Source organism: Acomys minous, assembly GCF_964271855.1.
Source record: "Acomys minous genome assembly, chromosome: 12".
Lineage (NCBI taxonomy): Eukaryota > Metazoa > Chordata > Mammalia > Rodentia > Muridae > Acomys > Acomys minous.
The window spans coordinates 17,714,317-17,736,372 of NC_140493.1; the positions used below are offsets into that span (position 1 = coordinate 17,714,317).

The window sequence follows — 22,056 nt, forward strand, 5'->3', positions numbered from 1 at the left end:
TAAACACCAGCCACCAGCCAGAGTTCCCGTGAGGTCAGCCCCTCCAGCTACAGCTCCTCACTAGGCTGGGCTGCTGGGCTTTCCCTGTCCTCCCTTAGCCCAGGCTTCCCTGCAATGGCTTTGAATCCTGCTCCAATCACCTCTCCTCCCTCTTTGCCTACTTAGCTTATAGTTTCCACTGAGCCCCAAGCTGAACTCACCTCACTGGAGAGCTGCTGGCAGCTAGACCAGCGTGCACACCCTGTCCGGCCAGCCCTTGCCCCGTGCTTGGCTATGAGCACCATTTGCCAACAGCTTGGAGAGTGAGCACTTGGGATGCTCCACACCCGGCAGGAGTGGGGTGCTGGCTTTACAGTCCAGCTATGGCTAACAGTGCTTGTGGACAGCCTGTCCCTGCTGCAGCATCTTGGCCTGTAACAACAACAACAACAACAACAACAATAGCCCTGCTAGTGGACTTGTGAGATAGGAGGGGAGTTTAGCCTGGTGCCTGGCATTTAGAAAGCCTTAATTTAATTTGTTTAGAAACATGTGGCAGAAGACTGTGAAACCGGAAAGGAGCACAGTTTCCACTGCTCCAGAGGCACTGTGGATATTTGGATATTTTTCAGTCTTCCTGGGCATTACAAACAAGCCAAAATACCGTGTTCTCCTAAGTATTTGTGTATGTCCTGTTTCTGTGTTCTGGCTCTCTCCTGAGGTGAGCAATTCTCTAGTAATTAAGTTGTATTAAATTCTGGCATGTACTAACTGTAGTTGCTAAAAATGTCTTGGTCCTTTTTTAATTTTGGTGTGTGTGTGTGTGTGTGTGTGTGTGTGTGTGTGTGTATGTGTGTGTGTGTGTGTGTGTGTAGGCCTAAGGTTGATGCTGGGAATCTTCCTCAGATACCATCCACTTTAATTTTGAGGCAAGGTCTCTCCTTGAATGCTGGGCTTGCAGATCTGGCCAGACTGGCTGGCCAGCAAGCTCCAGGGATTAGCCTGTTTTACCTCCCAGTGCTGGAGTCGCATACCCATGTGGCCACATCTGCCTTTTTATGTGGGTTTTGGAGGAGTCATCTGGCTTTTGTTACAAGAACTTCACTGACTAAGCCATCTCCAGAATACCTGTTATTGTTCCTTTTGTTTGGTTTTTTTGAATTAGGGGTCTTACTTCGTAGTCAAGGCAACTTCTAAAATTCTCAATCTTCCTGCCTTAGTCTCCTGAGTATTAGGATCATATGTGGGCACCATGTCCAACTATTTTTGCTTATTTTTTTCAGTAGATTAACTTAAGATATAAAATTTAAAGCATTTAAGATGATTCTTAATGAAAAACCAAGTTGGGGACATAGCTTAGTGGTGGAGTACTTGGCTCAGCACTTATAAGGCCCTGGGTTCGATCCCCAATGCCACCCTCTGTGAGAAATCAAAATTTAAGGACCAAGATGGGTCAGTGGGTAAGAGTGTTTGACAACCCAAGTTCATTCCCCAGAATGCACATGCTGGAAGGAAAGAACTGACCCTCAAAAATTGTCCTCTGGTGGGGCTGGAGAGACAGGTCAGTAGTTAAAGGCACTGGCTTCTCTTCCAGAGGACCCGGGGTTCAATTCCCAGCATCACATGTCACCTCACAGCTGTCTATAATGGAATTGGATGGCATGTAGACATACCTGTAGACAAAATTCTTATAAAATACATTAGTAAATAAGTCTTTAAAAAAAAAGTGTCCACTGGCCTTCAGACGTGGGCTGTGGCACATCCCCCTCAAATTTAAAAAAAGACAAAGCAAGCCTTTTGTATTAGCTACTTTTCTTGTTGCTGTGACAAAATACCAGGGGTGGGGGGGAGAGTGCGAGGCAGCCGGGAGGGATAGCACGGACTCTCAGCTGGCTTTCTCCTCGCCCCACTTTGATTCACTGTAGGCCGCTCCAGGACCCACCTAACTCTGCTCCTTCAGCACACACCAGCCTTGCCTGGGAAATTTTACAAGGGGCTGATTTCAGTTCCTCACACTAGTGCGGAAGCTCTTTACCTACCGAGCCATCCCCCAAGGCCTCTGCCGAGTGTCTGCCAAGCCACCTTGCTTTCGTTAATCACCTTAATCATTTCATTCATTCAGTTTATAAGTATTTATTGTTTTTATATACCACCCTACTGCAGGAATTGACTGTATAGCAGTGAAGAAAATGACCAGAGGCAGGCAAGACTGAGGGCTTCGGGGACCTGAAGTTCTGGCCGCACAACTGTGGCAAAGCGTGTCTCAGTCTCCGAATAAATTATTTACTCTTTTTGAGGCAAAAGCTGTGTTTTGTAAATAGGTAAATAAATACAAAGGTACATTATCTGTTCTATTTTTATAGTGATAGTACACAGGGTAGAGAATGCTGGCAGAGTGGGGCTTGCAGGTGTGTGTGTGTGTGTGCACACGCACGCGCATGTGTGAATACATGTGTTTGTGTACATGTTCCCATGGCTGTGTGCATTCATGTGGGAACCAGAGATTTATACTATCGTCCTTAATTGTTCTCTACCTCACTTTAAAAGATTTATTTTTATTGTTTTTAATTACATGTATGTCTGTGTCGTGTGTATGTGTGTGTGTGTGTGTGTGTGTGTGTGTGTGTGTGTGTGTGTGTGTGCAGATGTGAGTGGAGGCCAGAAGATGGTACTGGATCTCCTGGATCCAATAAGAAGTTCAAAGCTGTCATATGGGTGCTGGGAACTGAACCTTCAAGAGCAGCGAGTGCTTTTAGCTGCTGCCCCATCTCTACAGACCCAAGGATACTACTTCTTAAAATCAGGAATGGGAAATGAGCATCTATGATCATGTCTCATTTCTCTCTTGAACTATAAATAGAGGTGACTATAGTGATAAACCTAATATTAGATTATTCTTGCACTGCTAATTAAATCCTGCCTAGCCAATAACATGTTCTTAGTGGACTTCTGGACGATGTTTAGTACTGCAGTTAAGATTTGTTATCGTTGGGCTGGAGAGATGGCTCCGCAGTTAAGAGCCACTGCCTGCTTTTCCAGAGGTCCTGAGTTCAATTCCCAGCAACCTCATGGTGGCTCACAGTCATCTATAATGTGATCTGATGCCCTCTTCTGGCCTGCAGATGTATATGCAGGCAGAGCACTGTATACATAATAATAAATAAATCTTATAAAAAAAAAGATGTGTTATTGTTTTGAGTCAGGGTTTTATATAGTGTCAGCTGGTCCTGAATTCATCTTGTGGCCTCGGATGACCTTGACTTTCCAATCCTCCTGCCAATGTGCTGGGATTAAGTTTACTAGCCACCATACCTGGTCTGCATTCGTGATTTCCAGGTCGATGCCTGTGAGTGTGATTCCCTTGTGGTTTCACTGAGAGTGTGAGCCCAGGTATGTTGTCTTGGAGTCAGTTGCCCATGTCATAAAAGGAATGTGCAAGTTTCGTGTGCTCTAGAAATATGTGAGAAGCTGGAGCTACCCGCGAGCTGATAGGGTTGCCCTTCTGGGCGGTGTGCTGAGCCGCCCAATACAGCAACATAGCGGTCCTTGACCTGAAGGATTGACTAGGTGCCTGTTCAATGCCTTGATCATCTCCTGTGGCCGTCTCCATGGCAACTGCAGGGCGTATCTATTCTTCTCTGTGGGAAGTGGACCCACAGACCCTGACACACAGAGCATCCTACCCACGCACATTTCCTTACCTGTTGCTCTGAGCACTGTGGGGCTCAGTGGCTGCTGCGGTCACTCACACAGTAGCAGAGAGGGAAGCGCTGTGTTTGAGGGAGCAGAGGATAGGGAGGTCAGCTGCTCATCATACGACTTCAAGGGTTGCTTAGGGTTCATGATGTAGCAGCTAGAACAGTGGTTCTCAACCTGTGGATCGCGACCCCTTTAATCCTATCACTCAGGAGGCAGAGGCTGAGGCAGGCTGATCTCTGTGAGTTCAAGGCCAGTCTAGTCTACATAGCAAATTCCAGGACAACCTGGGGTCTGTAAAGAGACCTTGCTTCATTCCCCAACCCCAGTATATGTACACATATGTGTATCTGTATCTGTATGTACATATATATGTAGGAGTAAATAGGTGGCATTGCTTTATAGACTGTAGACTGGGGCACACACTGCCATCTTTATCCTTCTCAGCTTAGCACTATGGAACTGCTGGTACTGTCACTTCATTGTGATGCACAGTGAGGCAGAGAACCTGTTGCCACAGAGGCAGAGAACACAGGGGTCAGGGAGACCCAGGCCTGGTGCTCACCCCACTGTGTGCTCTCTCCCCGCCTGCAGAGGACCCATCAGTTCAGGAGAACCTGAGGTCGCTCGGCAGGAAAGGCATCTGGTCCACAGCCCTATTTGGAGCAGACTATTTTGTTATAATATTCATATGCCTTTCCCAGTGAGAAATCATTCCAAGCACTCAGAGATTAATAAAGGGAAAACCTCTGCAATAACAGCACACGGCCTGTTCTGGCTACTGCACAGAAGGGAACCAGCCCTGAACAGAAATCCCAGCTGATGTAAGTTCACAGCCCCAAGTTACACTGTGAGCATTCACACGTGCCACACAGAGACAGACGCTCCGAGGTTTGGTTGTCTAGATGGGGCGGGAGGTTTGCCATGTAGAAATACTACCATAGTTATCCCGAGACAGACCAGCCCTGCTTTTCCTCAGCTGTTACCAGGGCTGCCCTGCCTGACTGACAGAATTACACCCTTCCGGATAAGAAGCACAGGACTTAATTAGCGTTGTCAGCCAGGGCCATCTTCTCTAAACCGCCTGGCGGAGGAATGCTCCTTTAGCTAAAATTTACTTCTGCGTAACTTAAATGTTTTCTAAGCCAGTTTACTGATCCATCCTTCATAATATCAGTTTATTACTTTCATTTCCTCCTTCAACTAGAGTCAGTTTTTACCTAATTATTCACGGCTTCTATTCAGTGAGTCTGTTGTTCGTGGTTTTCTGGTTGAATGGTAGATGTGGCAAAGTGGTGAAAACAGTCACCTGACAGATTTCCAGCTGGGAGTGAGCAAGGCGACAGACACGCTGCTTTTGTTTTTTTAGTCCTCAGACAGTAAACAGCAGAGCTGCCTGATGGAATGCTGGTCCCCACAGCACCACAGACAGATCTCAGAATTCCCTTGCAGGTCCGAGAAGTGAGGAGAACCCAGCAGCATCTGATGTAACTGTCTGATACTATTCATTAAATAAAATGCCTTAGACAGAAGTCATCATAAAGCGAGGTTGAGAATCGATCACTTGATGACTGTGTGTCCACTTGCCTCATAGCTTGCCTCTGTAGTTCCGCAGGGGCAAGGAAAGACGACTGCAGGACCCCAGCCTGAGAGAGGGGAGCCTGCTGGGAGCTGTCCGTGGTGCTGTCCAAGTGAGTAGCTTAGCTTCAGGCTGTGTTGTCCACCCTGAGGCTTGGGCTCACTGAACTCACTGAAACCTGCAGCCCCTGCCAACCGGATTCTGGAGACTAAAAAGGTCTATGCTAGACTGGCAGCACCCAGGCTTTGACCCAGGGGATTTCTTGCTGAGTAGGCATGGGGAAAAAGAAGGGCTTACCTATGAGAGAAAGAAACAGCAGGCCAATAAGGTTCAGTTGCCTCATGTGTGTTCACTCACACAGTGACTGAAGGATGCTGGGAGTCTGTGGTCCAGTGACTTCATCCCGCCTGGCCAGAGAGGCACACAGAGCAGCTGTATCCAAGTTCCTTACTTGCCCCATGTAGATGGAACATCACAGCCTACCTAGGAATTTTGCTCTTGACTCTTCTATCCCAGGTGAAGTCTGGGTGGGAGCAGTTGGGACCAGGATCCATCTTGTAGGATGTCAAAGCCTATATTGCTCTGTGCCAACCCCCCATCCCCCAAGAGTTAGAAGTTCTATGTCAGATCTGGACTGTTCGACTTCTACGCATGGAAAACATCTCTGTGTCTGAGTTTCCTTCCCTGTGAAGAGGGATCTCTCCCTCCTCCCGCATGCTCTCTAGGCCTGTGACACCAATCCATAGATTTATGGCAAGAGATAGTTAGCGGAAAGGGAAGACACGCAAGGAGGCTGGCCAGCGGCCTGGGGCGGTCAGCTGCTCCCAGCATTCCTTCTCTGCTCTTCCTGTCTCCCTGTGGTTTGTGGCGCAGTCATCGTGACTACAGCTTGATTTTGCCTTTTTCCCCAGGACTGCATGGCCCACGTTCCCGTGTCTGCATGTGGTCTTCAGAGCCTCTGTAAGGCTTAAAAACAGAACACTTGCTTAGCACAGGTGAAGCCCTGGGTTTGGCTCCCAGAACTTCAAGTAAATTAATAATCAGATAGTTTGGTTTAATATGCATACAGTAATTTACCTAATTATTGCCAAATGCCAGTTGTTGTAGACTCCTCCCCACCTTCTGGAAGAACATAGTCTTTACTTTTGTACTCTTTTGTTTTTGCTTTGTTATTTATTTATTTAGGCTTATTTGTTTTTATTTTACCTGTGTCAGTATTCTGCCTGCATGTATGTAAGTGCACCACAGGTGTATAGTGCCCGAAGAGGTCAGATCCCCATGGTGAGCACTGGATCCCCTGGAATGGAGTTTCAGATGGTTGGGAGCTGTTGTGTGTGTGCTGGGAACTGAGTTCAGGTCCTCCACAAGAGCATCTCGTGCTTTTAACTGCTGAGCCTTCTCTCTAACCCCAGGACTCTTTATTTTTTTAAAGACTTCTCTGGGTTTATTTTTTGTTTTTGTTTGTTTGTTGTTGTTGTTTTTGAGATGCGATCTCTTATACACTAGATGACCTTGAGCTTTTGAGTTCCGGGGTTACAGGTATGCACTGTTATACCCAACTTCACCCAGCTTCGTCTGCTTTTCATGGCCTTTTCTTCTTCTTCTTCTTCTTCTTCTTCTTCTTCTTCTTCTTCTTCTTCTTCTTCTTCTTCTTCTTCTTCTTCTTCTTCTTTTTCTGAAACACCGTGTGGATTTAATGACCCAGAACTTAGTCTTGTGAGCCTACTTATGTGTATACTCATTGTGATCCCTCTGTGCAGCTGTGGGGAGTTGTAGGCCATTGGCCAGCTTGGCAGTGTTGTGTCTGCTTTCCTGGTTTTTATTTTGGGGGGGGGTCTCTTAAGAAAACCCCTGTGAGCATGTATGTGCTAGCCTCTCTGAGGATACACGCCTTATTCTCTAGCTGAGTCATGACAGCTTTAAAAGCATCTGACATTTTAAAGGAGGCAAATTTGTTCCTTTAAAAATACCATTTAGGCCAGGCAGTTGTGGCTCACACCTTTAATCCCAGCACTTGGGAGGCAGAGGCAGGCAGATCTCTGTGAGTTTGAGGCCAGCCTGGTCTACAAAGCGAGTCCAGGACAGACAAGGCTACACAGAGACCCTGTCTCGAAAAACCAAACCAAACCAACCAACCAAACAAACAAACCAAACTAACCACCACCACCAAAAAACAAACAAACAAACAAACAAACAAAACCATTCAGGAGCCTGGAGAGATGGTTCAACAGTTAAGAACACTAGCAGCTCTTTCAGAGGACCCGAGTTCAGTTTCTACAACCCATATGGTGCCTCACAGCTGGCCATGGCTGTATTACCAGGGGATCTGATGGCCTCTCTGGACACAAGGCATGCATGTGGTACCCAGGCATACATGCAGGCGAAACACCCATATACATAGGATAAATAAAAATACCATTTAGGCCAGGCATGCTGGCTCACACCTCTAATCCCAGCACTTGAGAGGCTGAGCTAGGAGATTCCTGACTAAAGAGACAAGCAGAGCCCTAAGATGGCTTAGAGAGTCGGAGCACTTGCTGCCAAAGTCTGATGGTCTGAGTTTGGCCCCCAGCCCCAGAGCCCACATGGTGAAAGGAAAGAACAGACTTCTACAAGTTATCCTCTGGTTTCCACACACACGCCACAGCATGATGCACACATGCTCATACACATGCACACAAATAAGTAAATGTTAAGAAAAAGACAAGTGGGCTGGAGAGGTGCCTCAGAGGTTAGAGCACTGGCTGCTCTTCCAAAGGTCCTGAGTTCAATTCACAGCAAAACCATGATTGCTCAAAACCATCTATAATGAGATCTGGTGCCCTCTTCTGGCCCACAGGTGTACATGCAGATAGAACATTGTATACATAATAAATAAATAAATCTTAAAAAAAAAAAAAAAGAAAGGAAGGAAAAGACAAGTAATGCTGAAAAGTAGAAAAAGGACATTTATTCAGTGTGATCAGCTGAGAAGAGGAGCAGAGGAAGAAGCCCAGGGGCCTTGTATCATGACAGTTAGGTTTAAAGATTTGTTTGTTTTATCCCCTATTCAGATGTAACCAGTGGACAGTGCATTCTCCACAGTTGTGTGGACAGTGAGAACTGACTCTGACATGAACTCTGATGCCCCCTATTAGACCACTTCCCCTTGGTGGGGAGACCTGGTGGCACTCAGAGGAAGGGGAAGCAGGTTATCCGGATGAGACCTGATAGGCTGTGACCATATGGTGGGGGAGGAGGTCCCCTTCTGTCACAGGCCTAGGGGAGGGGAATAGGGTGAAAGAAGGAGGGAAAGGGAACTGGAAGATACAAGTGAGGGGATAATAATCGGGTTGTAGTCTGAATAAATTATTTTAAAAAGAGCCAGAAAGAAACGTTTGTTTTATCATTTTCTTTTTTACAAATTTATTTATTTATTTTATTTGCATTGATTTTTGCTTGCATGTATGTCTGTGAAGAGGGTATCAGATCCTCTGGAACTGGAGTTACAGACAATTGAGACTGCCATGTGGGTGCTGGGAACTGAACTCAGGACCTCTGGAAGAGCAGCCAGTGCTCTTAACCTCTGAGCCATCTCTCCAGCCCTGTTTTATCATTTTCAATTGTGTGTGTGTTGGGGGGTGAGGGGGTACACACTTGTGTGAGCGCAGAGGCCAGAAGGAGGCGGTAGGTTCCTTAGTGCTGGAGTTACAGGTGATTGTTAACTTTTTCAAGCGGGTCTAGGAATCGACCACCAGTCACCTGAAAGAGCCATTGCTTTGGCTCCACTTTTGGAGTGTGTGGAATAGGGGCGGGACCTGCCTGGCCAGCCCATTCTCTGAATAAAGGCTTTCCAGCCTCCTGCTCCTTGTGCTCTGGGCCCTGCCAGCAGCCTGCTCAGCATCTGTGACTGAGCTCCTCCTCAGCAAGCTGCTGAGCACAGGTTTCCCAAGGCCTGAGTGTGGCCAGCCAGCAGATCAGACTCCAGCTCTGGAAATGTGGGCTCATCCCTTAGCCTCTTCTGCAAAATGAGATGGGGGCATTTGGGTGACAGTGGCGGTTCACTGTAACAGTCCACACAGCCCTTTGCTCAACTTACTTGTAGATAGGGTCGTTCTCATTGTTTTGTTCATATTTTAATCACCTGGGTGCCCTAGCAGCAGCTTCCGGGTGACCTTTTGTGGTTCTGGGGGGAGAACCCCTGACCTTAGTGCCTAGTGGAGTTGCACTCTAGCCCCACAGCTGACTTGTATTAAAGAGGGAAAGAGCCCTTTTGAGGAAGGGCAGTGCGTTCCTCTGTGATTGACACTTTCAAACTGCATGGCTGCTTATCAGGCCAGAGATGTTTCTGCCTCATCTCACAGTGGTACATAGTTGGGCATTGCCTGGTATATCGAAGACCAGCTTCGATATCCCCTGGCATAACTCAGGGGTGGAGGTGTAGATCCTGAGGCTGGCTGGTGACCATGCAGACTTTCTCTGAGGACAACCTCCCAGGCTGGAACTGATTGTTACCGGCAATAGCTTTCACTGATGGTGGCAAGCATCTAAAAAAGAAAGAGAAAGGAGAGAAAAGGAACACACACACACACACACACACACACACACACACACACACACACATTCACACACACTTGATGAAAACAGACTCCAGCAGGTAGGTTTCAACAAGCTGCTTCTTCCAAGTTTTTCTTACTTCACCCATCCATATACATACATACATACATACATACATACATAAGCACACATCTTGGTGGATGGAACAAACTCCAAAGAGCAAGCTCCAACAACCTTACACACATACATGTACACATACACACATCTTTGTGGATGGAAAAAGATCCCAACAACCCTATTATTTTTCCTACAGCTTATATATCCCAGCAAGATATTTCACAAAGTACAAAAATCACAGTGTGATTATTTTCTATTTTCTTTAAGTGAATCATTACAATGAGTATGTGTAAGAAAATCATGTTCCTCAATACTTTCACATGAGCAAATGTTTTATGTATTATGGGTGAGAAACAAACATGGTTTTTAATTTTATTTTTTATTTTTTATTTTTGGTTTTTCAAGACAAGGTTTCTCTGTGGAGTTTTGGCTATCCTGGACTTGCTTTGCTTTGTAGACCAGGATGGCCTCAAACGCACAGAGGTCATCCTGCCTCTGCCTCCCAAGCGCTAGATTAAAGGTGTGTGCCACCACTGCCTGACTAAAAACAAGTAATTTCTAAGAACCCTTTATACATTTGTAACTAAGCAACTTGTTACAGATTAACAGAGTGTAAACAAGCAAGGTTTAACTTCTCAGCCAGCTTTTCTTTATCAGCAGGCTGCAATTTGCGGTTACAAAGAAAGAATCAATTATCCTAAAAAGCAATCTTATAAAGATCTTAAAAGAATCACAAATCTAAACTCCTATATAGAAAACAGTCAGCCATTTCTACTTTAAATCCTAAATGTGCTCATCTACTCATTAATAATTTTATTAAATCATATCAGGAAGCTGAGGGCAAAAATAAGTGTAAGAATTTAGTCAAGTTGACATTAAGCTTCAGGGAGTCATCTCAGCTAATGCTAATCGGGGTATTTATTGTCTTTGCTCACCGACCTCAAAAAGGCCCTAGCTTTACTATTAAGAGTGCACTTTTTCTAAACTTCCAATTATTCCCTAAGGTTTTCTGTATCAGAGCCAATAGCAAAAGCATCTTTACCTAACCTTGCTGAACAATCCATTTTTCCAAATTCTTTCTAAAGGTCATTGGTAGCAATCCACACCTGCAGGTTCTTTTCCAGGGTGGTGGTTGAGTCATTAATCTGCTCCAGCAGTAGTGCCTGAAAGAGAGCAAGCATTGTTCTTGCTTGTGCCAATGATACTGCCCAGTGAGAGGCTGGAAGCCCCCTTAATTCATATTTTAGGGGGATTGTAAGGACCGCAGTAGTAACAAGCAGAGCTATGCTCCGTAACAGCATGAAGTCCTCAGGACACGGAGTTCTCAGGGTTATTTATGCCTTGCTGATACACACCTATCATGGTTGTGTTAACCAATGGGCCATATTCCATGAGTTCTAGAGTTCTTTTGCTGTGCCTCTTGCACAGCCCCCAGCACTGGTGCAGAAGGAATGCAGGAATTTCCAGTGCCAGCGGATGTTCCCACCCTGTGCCTGTGAGCCTGCCCCGCCCCCTTCATAGGGCTGGGTGGACCACACACTGCTGTCAAAGGGCAGAGGCTGGCTTCAAGTACTGGTTCTGTGGTGTGGCTGGTGCCTTCTACTAGCCATCGGCCCCTAGTCTGGCCACTGACGGCTTCTGAGGTGTAGTGGAGGGTGTTGTACAAGGTAGACTTTCCCTTCAGAGGTAAGGTACTCAGACTAGATCTCTAAGGCTCAGGGAAAATAAAGGAAACCCAGGAGCTTAATGCATTGAGAAGCACAGGGTGACAGTTTGTTGGTTTATCTACAACAGTGGTTCTCAACCTTCCTACTTCTGCGACCCTTTAATACAGTTCCTCATGCCCTGCTGACCACCAAAATTATTTTCATTGCTACTTCCTGATTGTAAGTTTGCTGCTACTATGAATCGTAATGTAAACATCTGTGTTTTCCAATGGTCTTAGATGACCCCTCTGGCAGGGTCATTTCACCCCCAAAGGTGCTGTGAGAACCACTAACTAGAGAGAGTTGCGGGTGGGGCATATTTGTTGACCTGCTCTGGGCCAAGCATGGGCTATTCCATCTGGGCTAGAGCAGAAAGGAGCCCTGTGGCTCTGGAGCTTAGCCACCTGTCCCTCTGTCAGATAACAAAGTGGCAGAGCCGAGGGGGAAACCCAGACTTCTCTTACCAAAATTAGTGTGTCCCCCCGCCACCTTCTTTCTGGCATTTATCACACAGAAATATCATTTGTAATTAAAAAAAAAAAAGCCTGAAGTAATCAAATGGGAATCAATCTGGCATCCTCTCAGGGCCTTCCTGCCTGCAGCTGAGATGCGCTTGCTGTCCCTTTAAGTCGCGCTCTCCTTGGGATTGCCGCAGCCTGGGGGGTAGGGCTAGGGATGTCTGCGGTGAAGATTTCCCCAGCAGAGCCTTTTCTCCCTGCAGCCTAGCCAGCCAGTCTGCGACAGTCCTCACAGCCCCTAGATTTTCTTTTTTCTTAGAAGCCTCATTCATAAAGATTCATTCATTCACTGGCTGGCGTAGGGTTAGGCAGTGGGGGCCTGGCAGCCCTGGCTCTCAGACCGCCACTGGGTGGAGTCCTAGGCCCCCGGGGAGGCATCCCCAGCCTCTCTGATGCCGTGGGTGGGTGGGGGTGGGCGGCACCAAGAGAGAAGGGGCAGAGCATCCCAGCCTCGTTAGATCTCTGGCCCAGAAATGCAGGTGGGGAGGACCAGGCTTGGCCAAAGTCAGAGTCAGGGCCAGGGCGGCCCCTTCTCACTCCTCTGGCCTCCTCCTGTAGGGTGCTTCAAGGATGACCGTATCGTCTTCTGGACGTGGATGTTCTCAACCTACTTCATGGAGAAACTGGCCCCCAGGCAGGACGACATGCTTTTCTACGTGCGTAGGAAGCGGGCCTACCCGGGCAGTGAGAGCAGTGTCGATGGGAGGAAGGTAGGTGACCCCTACCCCCCAATCCCGCACCACACCTCTTCTCTGAACACCCTGCAGGGTCTCCTCCTTCCCTATTGCAGCATTCATGCGTGGCTCAAGGGGGGACCATGCTGAGTACCCAGCATGCTTGAGGAACCCAGGAGATGGTCACCAGTGGCCTACTTGTGATCTGCTGCATGTGGGTTTTTTTTTTGCTGGGACCATGAAAGGCAGTGATTGTAGCTTTAAGGAAACTAAGGCTTGGGGTTCAGCTGATGTGGCCAGCCTCTTATAGTGAGTGAGCAAATGGAGGTACAGGGCTTTGAGCCCCAAGTCCAGGGTACTTCCCAGAGTGAGCAAGGAGGAGGCTGGACGGTAGTGATAAAGCTGCCCTTCTCCTACGGTACACTATGGAATCACTCAGGGCTCTCCCTGGTCTCCTGAATCCCCCAGAAACTGGGCAGGTAGACAGAGGAGTAAACAGGGCTTAGAGGTGAAGCTAGTCGCCCAGGGCATTGCATCTTTTAAGTGTGGTAGTGTGGAGGAGTTCTTGAGGCAAGTTTTCGCGTGCTTTCCTCTCTTTGCAGAATTTTTAGAGGTTTATAGAATGTTTAAGCAACCCACATGTTAAACCTGGGAATGCTTTGTTTGCCTTAAAGACAAATAGTGTTCAGTTTGCGAGTCCTGTCTGGGGCAGCCTGTCTACTTCCAAGTGCCCTGCCACTCAGGCTCCATGGGTTCTTAGTTATGGCTTACACACATGAGTGCTGGGAGCCCTTTTCTGTCACACGTCTGCACGGCCACAGAGTACACTGAGTGCTTGCTGCAAAGAGGCCTTTGGTGGCTTTCCTTGCCAGGCTGGCATGGGGACGGGGGGGGGGGGCAGCAGGAGCCCATGGACCACTGGCCCAGAGAGTTAGAAGAGCCAGAGGAGTGTAGGGTCTGGAGAAGTGAGTGATGCTGTGGACTGGACAAGGGCCCAGGAGTGAGTGACAGGTGGGTAGAGTAGGCGATGATGCTCTGTGGAGGAGTTAAATCTGAGACCTGATTTGTAGGTCCATCTGGCAGCTGTTGCTAGTGGCACCAGTGAGGCGAGAACCTTCTCAGTAGGGAGGCTAGCCCTGGGCTCCTCAGTCCTGCGCCTTACACCCTTCCTGTCTAGTACGCCGTTCCAATCTAGTTTTCTCCCCTCTCTCAGTATTACGGCTGTGGTCCGGAACCAGACATCTCGGGGACTTGGAGCCCACAGTCCCTAAGGGCCAAGCCTCCCATTAGATACGTGTGAGGCTGGGATGTTTGGGGTTATGACCAGAGGTGCCTTGGCAGGAAGGGACAGGTGTTACCTTGGTTTACCATGGGGTGAAGGCCCTTGGAGCAGCAAGACTGTGGACCTCGCCTCTGGCTCCAAGAGACTCAAGCCTGTCAGTCTCAGAAAGACAGACACATGTGAGACACTGTCTTTTGTGTGAACCCCGCGTGGCAGTTCTGGGAGAGATCGGGATATGGAGGACAAGCCTGTGCGTACTGTGGAGTGGCCAGGAGGAGAGGAAAGTGGGGCAAGTAGGTGATGGCATTCAGGTGGAAGAGAAGTAAGGCAAGAGTAGGTGGGTCCCTGGGGCTGTGTTGAGACAGCCTTGAAGATTCAGTGGGTGTTGAGGTCAGTGGAGCCAGCCTGACTCTAACAGGAGCTCTGATGAGTAAAAGTGGCTCACGTGGAAATGGCTCCTTCCCCAGCACTGAAAACACAGAAACGACTCGGGCTGGCCACTGTCTTTGAGAAGCCTTCAGTGGGCAGACAGACAGCATCATGTGGTCTGGGCCCACAAAAGAGAAGACATCTGTATACAGGGCTCGTAGGGCAGCTGTTGACAGAAGGCATATCCTGGGGCCAGGTGTGTATAGTACCTGCGTGGTGGGGGAGGGGTGCCTGGTCATGTTTGACCCTGGGTGTGATATAACTTGACTTAGTGTGGGACACGATGTGACATAGTGTCAAGCAGAGCACCCTGACCTCGGTGATATGTGTAAGGAGAAAGGAAAGTCACCAAACGTCAGTGGAGTGAGACTAGGAAAAAACCATAGTCTTGCTGCTTGGATGGCATCGCACAGGTGTCCAGGAAGTGGGGACTCCTCTTTTGCTCCCCTCCCCCATATCCTATTTGTGCTTAGTTGGCCTCCTGCACCTCTGCATGGGTTCCAGGGAGGGCTGACTGCATGGTGCCTACAGTGTGGCCTGAAAGGGACAGGCTGGGATACAGCTGGGAACCCCAACCCACCAACAAACAAGAGCCCAGGGCTGCTGAGATGTGGTGGACTCTAGCGCCTGCGCATTAGGAGTGTTCTGCGGCAAACCCTGCTGCCTCCCACCCTTTCCCGTCCAGCTGCCGCTGGTTGTCATAGCAACCAACAGGCTCCCTGCCTAGCCGGAGGAGGGTGGGTGGGCAGAGCCAGAGCTGCAGTGCGGTGGGCCCGGAGTGCTGGAGTACCCACACCCTCCTGCAGGATCACCTTGAGGATCCAGACCTGGTCTCCCCAGTGTGCCCTGGATTCTCTGCGCGGTCTTCTCGTGCCTCTCTGGACAAAAACGCTCCCTGTTCTCAGCAGCCCATTTTGTCTTTGGCAGCGCAGCGTGGGCACTGGCATCAGTTTGTGTCCTTGTCTATGCCGGTGTCCTCCTCGCGACACTCAGCAGTTCTAGGGTACAGATTAACCCAAAGCCACTTGGAAAACCAGAGCTCGGGGGCAGTAAGGATCCTTCTCTGGTCCCACAGTATCCAGCCGTGTGTGTGTGTGTGTGTGTGTGTGTGTGTGTGTGTGTGTGTGTATCTCAGTAGGTGGCTTTATGTGGCCTGGAATTCTCTGTAGACCAGGCTGGTCTCAAACTCACAGAGATCTGCCTGCCTCTGCCTCCTGAGCCCTAGGATGAAAGGCGTGTGCCACCACGTCCAGCTGGTAGTTTTTCTTGATTGTAATGGACATGCAAACATGTCCAGGTGGATGGCCTTTTGTCTGTGGGAGCAGTAGAGGGGCGGTCACCAGCCTTCAGACCCAGAGACCCAGCATGACCAGTGTGCTTAGGGTTTTTGGGCTCCGGCAGCCCGGTCCCTCGCTGGCTTCAGCTGATTTCTGCCATTCATGTGGGTCGTCCCTGTCCTGCACTAACATGAGGATCTGCAGCGCATCCTGTGGCTGCTTCTCAGTCCTTTATCTGGGAGTGAGCTGAGTGGCAGAGGGGGCTGTGATTTATCAGTCTGGTTGCTGGGTGCTGTTCCTGAGTGTACAGACCACCCACCTGCCCTCCTGCAGGTGGGGGTCTGAGCAGTTCCCTGCGTGTTTTGACGAAACATGGAGCTACCCGTTCTATTATCCCGCTGACCTGCCATGGGAGTGCGGTGTGCTGTAGGGAATCCCCACCCTGCGGTTGAGCTGAGCACCTGCCTGTGTGGGTTCTCCTGCAGGGGAGGAAACAAGATGAGTGAGCAACCAAGCAAGGGGGGGTGGGGTGGCTCCCAAACTCCGAGTTTGGGTGATTCCCACCCCCACACAGACAATGGGAGGTAGGAGTCCCACTCCTGTGGTGTATCCTATTGCACTGAGGTACCTCTGTGTGGCTCCCAGCTCTGCCTTGAGGGCACACAGGCCTGTGTCCCTGCAGGTGTCCCAGCAGGAGGTGGACCAGTTAGGACCCTGGGCTCAGTACTCCTACCACACCAGGCTGTTTACAAAATCTGCTTTTGATTATTTTATTTGAATGCCTCTCCTGCCTGGAGGTCGGGTGGACAGGGGGAGGGTTGGGGGGGGGGGGCTCTGGTGTCTCTTTGATGAGTGTGTGGTACACAATCTATATAGCCTGTTTGATCCTCATCAGTTACAGTGAGATTAATGGTGCCTTCCTTAATAATTTGTAAAACCTGTAGCGTAGACTTCTGCCGCCCACTGTGAGCCCTATAGACGTTCCCTTGATTGGGAACTTGGGGAATACAATGTCTTAATTATCACAAGTTTGAGAGGAAAATGCTTTTCCTAGTACAGACTAGAAAGTTGGGGCTGTAAGGGAAGATAAGATGGGTACCGGGGATGAGCGTCTCTGTGTGTTACCACTGCCAGGTGGAGCAGTCAGGGAGCGGAAGGCCCCAGCGGTCCCTAGAGTCTCACTTGTGTCCTGTGCCACAGGCTGAGGCTGAGCCCAAAGTGGAGGTAGAAGTGTACAGGAGGGACTCCAAGAAGCTTCCAGGCCTGGGCGATCCTGACATCGACTGGGAAGAGAGTGTCTGCCTGAACCTCATCCTGCAGAAGGTGTGGGGTGGGTGGTGAGGGCTGCTTATGGGTCTGGGGGAGGTTGTCCCTCCCTCCCCCGCAACACACATACTGAACTGCATTTTCTTCCAGCTGGACTACATGGTGACCTGTGCTGTGTGTACGCGTGCCGACGGGGGCGACATTCACATCCATAGGAAGAAGTCCCAAGTGAGCCCTGCCTCCCACTAGGCATCCAGACCTGCTAGCTACCCTTGCCTGTCGTATGATGATATATCCTTACTTTCCCACCCCCAAGGTGAGGGATTAACTCCAAGGGTCTCAGTCCTGTGCGTGCGCCCAGCCCCTTCCAAGCCTCCATCTCTGGCCCCCTGGCCCGTGTCGGCAGTAGCTCTAGGCTGCCATCCAGGCTGGCTTCTCAGCCATTTCTATCTGCTTTCTTCTAGCAAGTGTTTGCCTCCCCCAGCAAACACCCCATGGACAGCAAAGGGGAAGAGTCCAAGATGAGCTACCCCAACATCTTCTTCATGATTGACAGCTTCGAGGAGGTGAGTGTTCACTTTGGCTGCTCCCCCCTCCCTGCCCACCCCCACCCCCCCCACCCCCCCCCCCCGCCTTCCTCTCCTCTTGAGGGTGCCAGGCTGAGGAGCTGCAAAGCCTCCCAGGAGACGTGGGCAGCAGGAGCAGGAAAAGTCTGGATGACAGCCAGTGGGGCTCCCCTTGTCACAGTGGCTGACTGAGGCAAGAGCCTTCTCTCTGCTCTAAAGTGTACTCATCTGTAAAGGGACTGCTGTGACCTTGTGACCTACTTAGGTGTCAGTAAGGAACTTGTGAGGGGGAGTGTGAATCACAGTTGCTTACAGTAAGTGCTGCCTTAGGCGTCATCATCTGCTGCTTCTGTGATCAGTGGTGGCCTCCACTCTGCCCAGGGTGTCAGAGAGGACGGGCCTTTAGTTTTATGGCCAAACCTTTGTTTTAAGATTGGAAAAAATGTGCTTCCAGACACATTAACTGGGATGCCAGGAGGAGTGGGGAGGGAGGCTGCCAGCCCACTTCCTGTTCAGCTCCTCTGCCAAGGCTGATGGTGGAGTGTGTGTGTGTGTGTATGTGTGTGTGTGTGTGTGTGTGTGTGTGTGTGTGTGTGTGTGGTATATTTGGTGTATGTATATGTGTGTGTATATGGGGTGTGTGTGGTGTGTGTGTGTGTGTGTGTGTGTGTGTGGTATGTGTACGGGTATGTGGTATGTGTGTGTGTGTGTGTGTGTGGTGTATATGTTGGGAGGTCCTAGTACTTACCCAGAGACAGCCATGGCTCTTGGAAGTCCCATGAAGGTGGGCGTGGTTTTCAGGGCCCTCTAGGGCTCTGCTGGTGTCTGGCAGTACTTGAGGCTCAGGAAGGTGATGTGGCCTCCCTGGGCTCACACTGCACATGTGTGTACACCTGAGGCTGTCACCTTGAAGCTCAAGTCCGGATGTCAGCTATGGGAATAGCTTAGGCAGGTGGCAAGATGTGGCCACACTGCCTGTGTCCAAGTGACGTTATTCCAGGCAGGCAGCCATAGTAGTTGTCACATTAGTCTTGGACAGCCACGCCCAGGCAAGGTGGGCTGGACCAGGCTGCAATGAAGGAGGTCCCCAAGTGTCCCAAGGTCCTTGTAGCTTGAACCCCATTCAGAAGTCAGATAAGGGTCTTGCCCGTGGCTCAGTGTGGGACAGAGTCTCTTCCTCCAGTCTCAGCTCCCTGCTGCTGCACATCCCTACCCACCATGAGGATGGTGCTCCCAGTGACAAGGGTGAAGGTGAGGTGTGGTAAGCAGTAGGTGGCTGCGGACAGGTAGTTTGACTTCTCGGTGTCCTCACCTGTAAATAGGATCCCCTCTCTCTTTGTTCTTTCTCTTCCTTCCAGTCTCTTCCTTGGTTATCCTCTTCCTCTCTCCCCCGCCACCTCTCTGGCTTGAGACACATTGTCATCCCTGTCTACCTGAGGCTGACTGATTCTCCTGCCTCAGCTTCAGTTTGCACCATAGAGCCAGGTCAGGGTGTGGTTTGAGTAGTGGCACTGATGTTTGATGTCGCCATCTCTTTGTCCCCACCCTCAGGTATTCAGTGACATGACTGTGGGGGAAGGAGAGATGGTCTGTGTTGAGCTGGTGGCCAGTGACAAAACCAACACGTTCCAGGGCGTCATCTTTCAGGGCTCCATCCGCTACGAGGCGCTCAAGAAGGTGTATGACAACCGCGTGAGTGCAGGGCTGCCTAGTGGTTTGTGCTCGCGACTTGCCCTTTGTCTCTCCACATGCCCTGCCCCCGGCCCCACCCCCAAGGCTAAGATCACCCAACATCGGGCCACCTGCTGCTCCTCCAGCCCCTCCTGGGGGCCTACAGTCTCCTGGTTGTTCTTTCTTTCATCCCAGTCCACCTGTGTCCATCTGAGATGGGGACTTCCTCCTTCCTCTCATGTCTCTGTGAGGTGCCAGCCAGTGGTACATTGGCTTTCATTTACCGCCAGCTTCCTGCTGTCTGTGGCCTAGCACTGGAGACATTCCTATTATTAACCCCTGACTAATCAGCGGCAGTAGGAGTCCAGATGCACAGGCCACCCTCCTATAGCTGGTGCTGTCTGGCCTGAGGTGGGGTAGCAGCCTGAGGTTAAGGTCCTGGGCTGTGCTATTAGTGTTGGCCAAGGGATCTGGAGCGCACACCATACTTGACTGCTTGTAGGGCGCACTGGGTTCCCGGTGGCTCAGACTCCCTCAAGATGGCCTCAGAGATGGTAATTCCGGCTGTTGTGTCTTGAGAGAGTAGGGCCCGTGAAGCCAGTCCCACTGTGCTGACCGAGGCTGTGTCCCACCTACTGTAGGTGAGTGTGGCCGCTCGCATGGCCCAGAAGATGTCGTTTGGCTTCTACAAGTACAACAATATGGAGTTTGTGCGCATGAAGGGGCCTCAGGGCAAGGGCCATGCGGAGATGGCAGTCAGCCGCGTGTCTACCGGTGACACGTCCCCCTGTGGGACCGAAGAAGACTCAAGCCCAGCTTCGCCCATGCATGAGCGGGTAAGGGCTCCAGGGCTGGGGGAGGGGCCTCCTGACCCTTGGGTTTATTTCCCGTGCTTCCCTCACCCCGCAGCCCCAGGTGAGGGAGATCTCACCCTGCTGACCCCCCATTGCTGGGGCTCAGAGAGGAGGACGTGCCTTGCTTGAGGTCACCCAGTAGGTTTATACTCAAGCTATGGTTGATTCTGTATCCCTGAGCTCTGCTGCCCCAAGGTTGAGTCCCCAGGGCCATGAACAGAAGTTGACTAGGAACTGGGCCTGGTGCCTCTCTGCATGGACCTGCTGGATAGCCGTGGCCACATAAGCCTTTCCACAGTGAGCCAGATAAGGCCAAGGGAGGCATGACCTCCCCTCTCCCCGCCCCCCCCCCTGTGGTCCCAGAAGCACAGCCATAAAGCACAAGGCTTGCTAAGGCCCTGCCCATTTGTTTAGGGTATTCCGTCTGTTAGCAGTGCCCAAGGGCAGGGCTCTGAGTGCTCAACACGGACCTCAGGCTTGTTTGCTTCCTCTGAGCTCTCTCAGCCCCTAGCGGGCTATGTAGAGACCCCAACCTCAGGTGTGAAAAAGGCTCTGAGGTCAGTGTTCAGATGCCACTCAGAGCAGTGCGCGATCAATGGGCTCTGGTCAGGGAGACCCGGCAGGCTGCGCTCTGGGCTCTGCTGGTCAGGCGACCTGGCACAAGTCTCTTCCTCTGTAAGCTTCTGTTTGTCATTGAGAAGTGAGGTGTGAACCTGCTTCCCAAGATGTGGAGGCTCCACCCGCAGCGCTCACAGCTCGTGCCTTGCGTGGGCTTGGCCCTGTGAGGTGTCCCAACCAAGTGGCAGCCACAGTGGTTCTTCTTTGCCACTGAGAAGTGACTGTCCAGAGCACACAGTGCCTGACCGGCTGTTGCTTGCGTTAGCTCCTGGGTGCCTCCCTCCCCACCTTTTGGAATCATTTATAGTTAGTATATTTTATAAGCCAAACAAAACCAAGAAGTGCTGGGTTTTTGAAAAGTGTCGAGCACTTCAGGCAGGGACCCTCTTGTTTTGGGGATGGAGGTAGTCTGGATTCTGAGCTCCCAGGTGACAGCATGATTCTGCCCAGTTCTGCCTTGCACTTTGACGCTGAAACATGTGCGGCGCACAGATGTGCAGAGACGGCCCCAGGCTGGACAACCCTGGGTGCTGTTTGCTGAGTGCCCACAGATGAGTGACTAGGCTCACCCACGCCTCAGTTTTTCCCCCATCTGTCAAGTGGGAGTGGCCATGAGGAATGAGCTGGCCCCTAGCCATGTCCTTCAGAGCTGGGAGTTGCGGAGCCCTGGGGAGAAGCCATGAGGTCATACAGGATCCAAGCCCACTGCCCATGTAACGCACTGTTGCTTGTCTTCTTGTCCTCGGGGGTCACTTGTAACCAGTGTACAAGGAATGCAGACTGTGTGTATTGTGGTTTCTGGTATTTGTTTTTTTATCTTTTGAAAACTTCCCTGGCTTGAGGGAGGACCGTCTGGAGCCCAGCAGCCGCCGGGACTTTGGTGGATGTCGGAGCTATGACGAGGAGGCCGATGGGGCCCCGAAGTCTCGGTCTCAGCTCATCTTGCTGCTCCGATTCTTGTTTGCATGGGGAGGAGGGAGGGGATGGGCCAAGTTCCCTGTGCCTGGAACGCCCTTCCCCCCCTTCTTCACCTGGCGAACTCCTACTCGTCCTTCAAGACCCAGCTCAAGCGGCAACCTCCTCCAGGAAGCCTACTCTGATTTCACAGGCTGTCTGTCCCTTCTTCCACTGTGCTTCCGTGTTCTGTGCCTCCCTTTCTCTGTCTCAGCAACCAGCATGCAGTCTGTGGTTGTCACTTGACTCTGTCACCCCCAGCAGACTGTGAGCTCCTTGAGGGCAGGGGTCCTATGTCTTGTGCCCGTCTGTGCCCACCTCACCCACAAGTGAG

At 50.5% G+C, this 22,056-nt stretch overlaps 1 protein-coding gene across 1 annotated transcript in view; it reads left to right on the top strand.

Annotated features, from left to right (window-relative positions):
* The window catches only part of KIAA0930, a 41,530-nt gene that overhangs the window by 15,924 nt on the left and 3,550 nt on the right, over positions 1-22,056 (top strand). The window contains exons 2-7 of the mRNA XM_084749782.1: positions 12,690-12,841; positions 16,994-17,116; positions 17,210-17,287; positions 17,524-17,625; positions 19,177-19,317; positions 19,938-20,132. Coding sequence (XP_084605908.1) covers positions 12,690-12,841; positions 16,994-17,116; positions 17,210-17,287; positions 17,524-17,625; positions 19,177-19,317; positions 19,938-20,132 — 791 coding nt within the window. The remainder of the gene's footprint in view (positions 1-12,689; positions 12,842-16,993; positions 17,117-17,209; positions 17,288-17,523; positions 17,626-19,176; positions 19,318-19,937; positions 20,133-22,056) is intronic.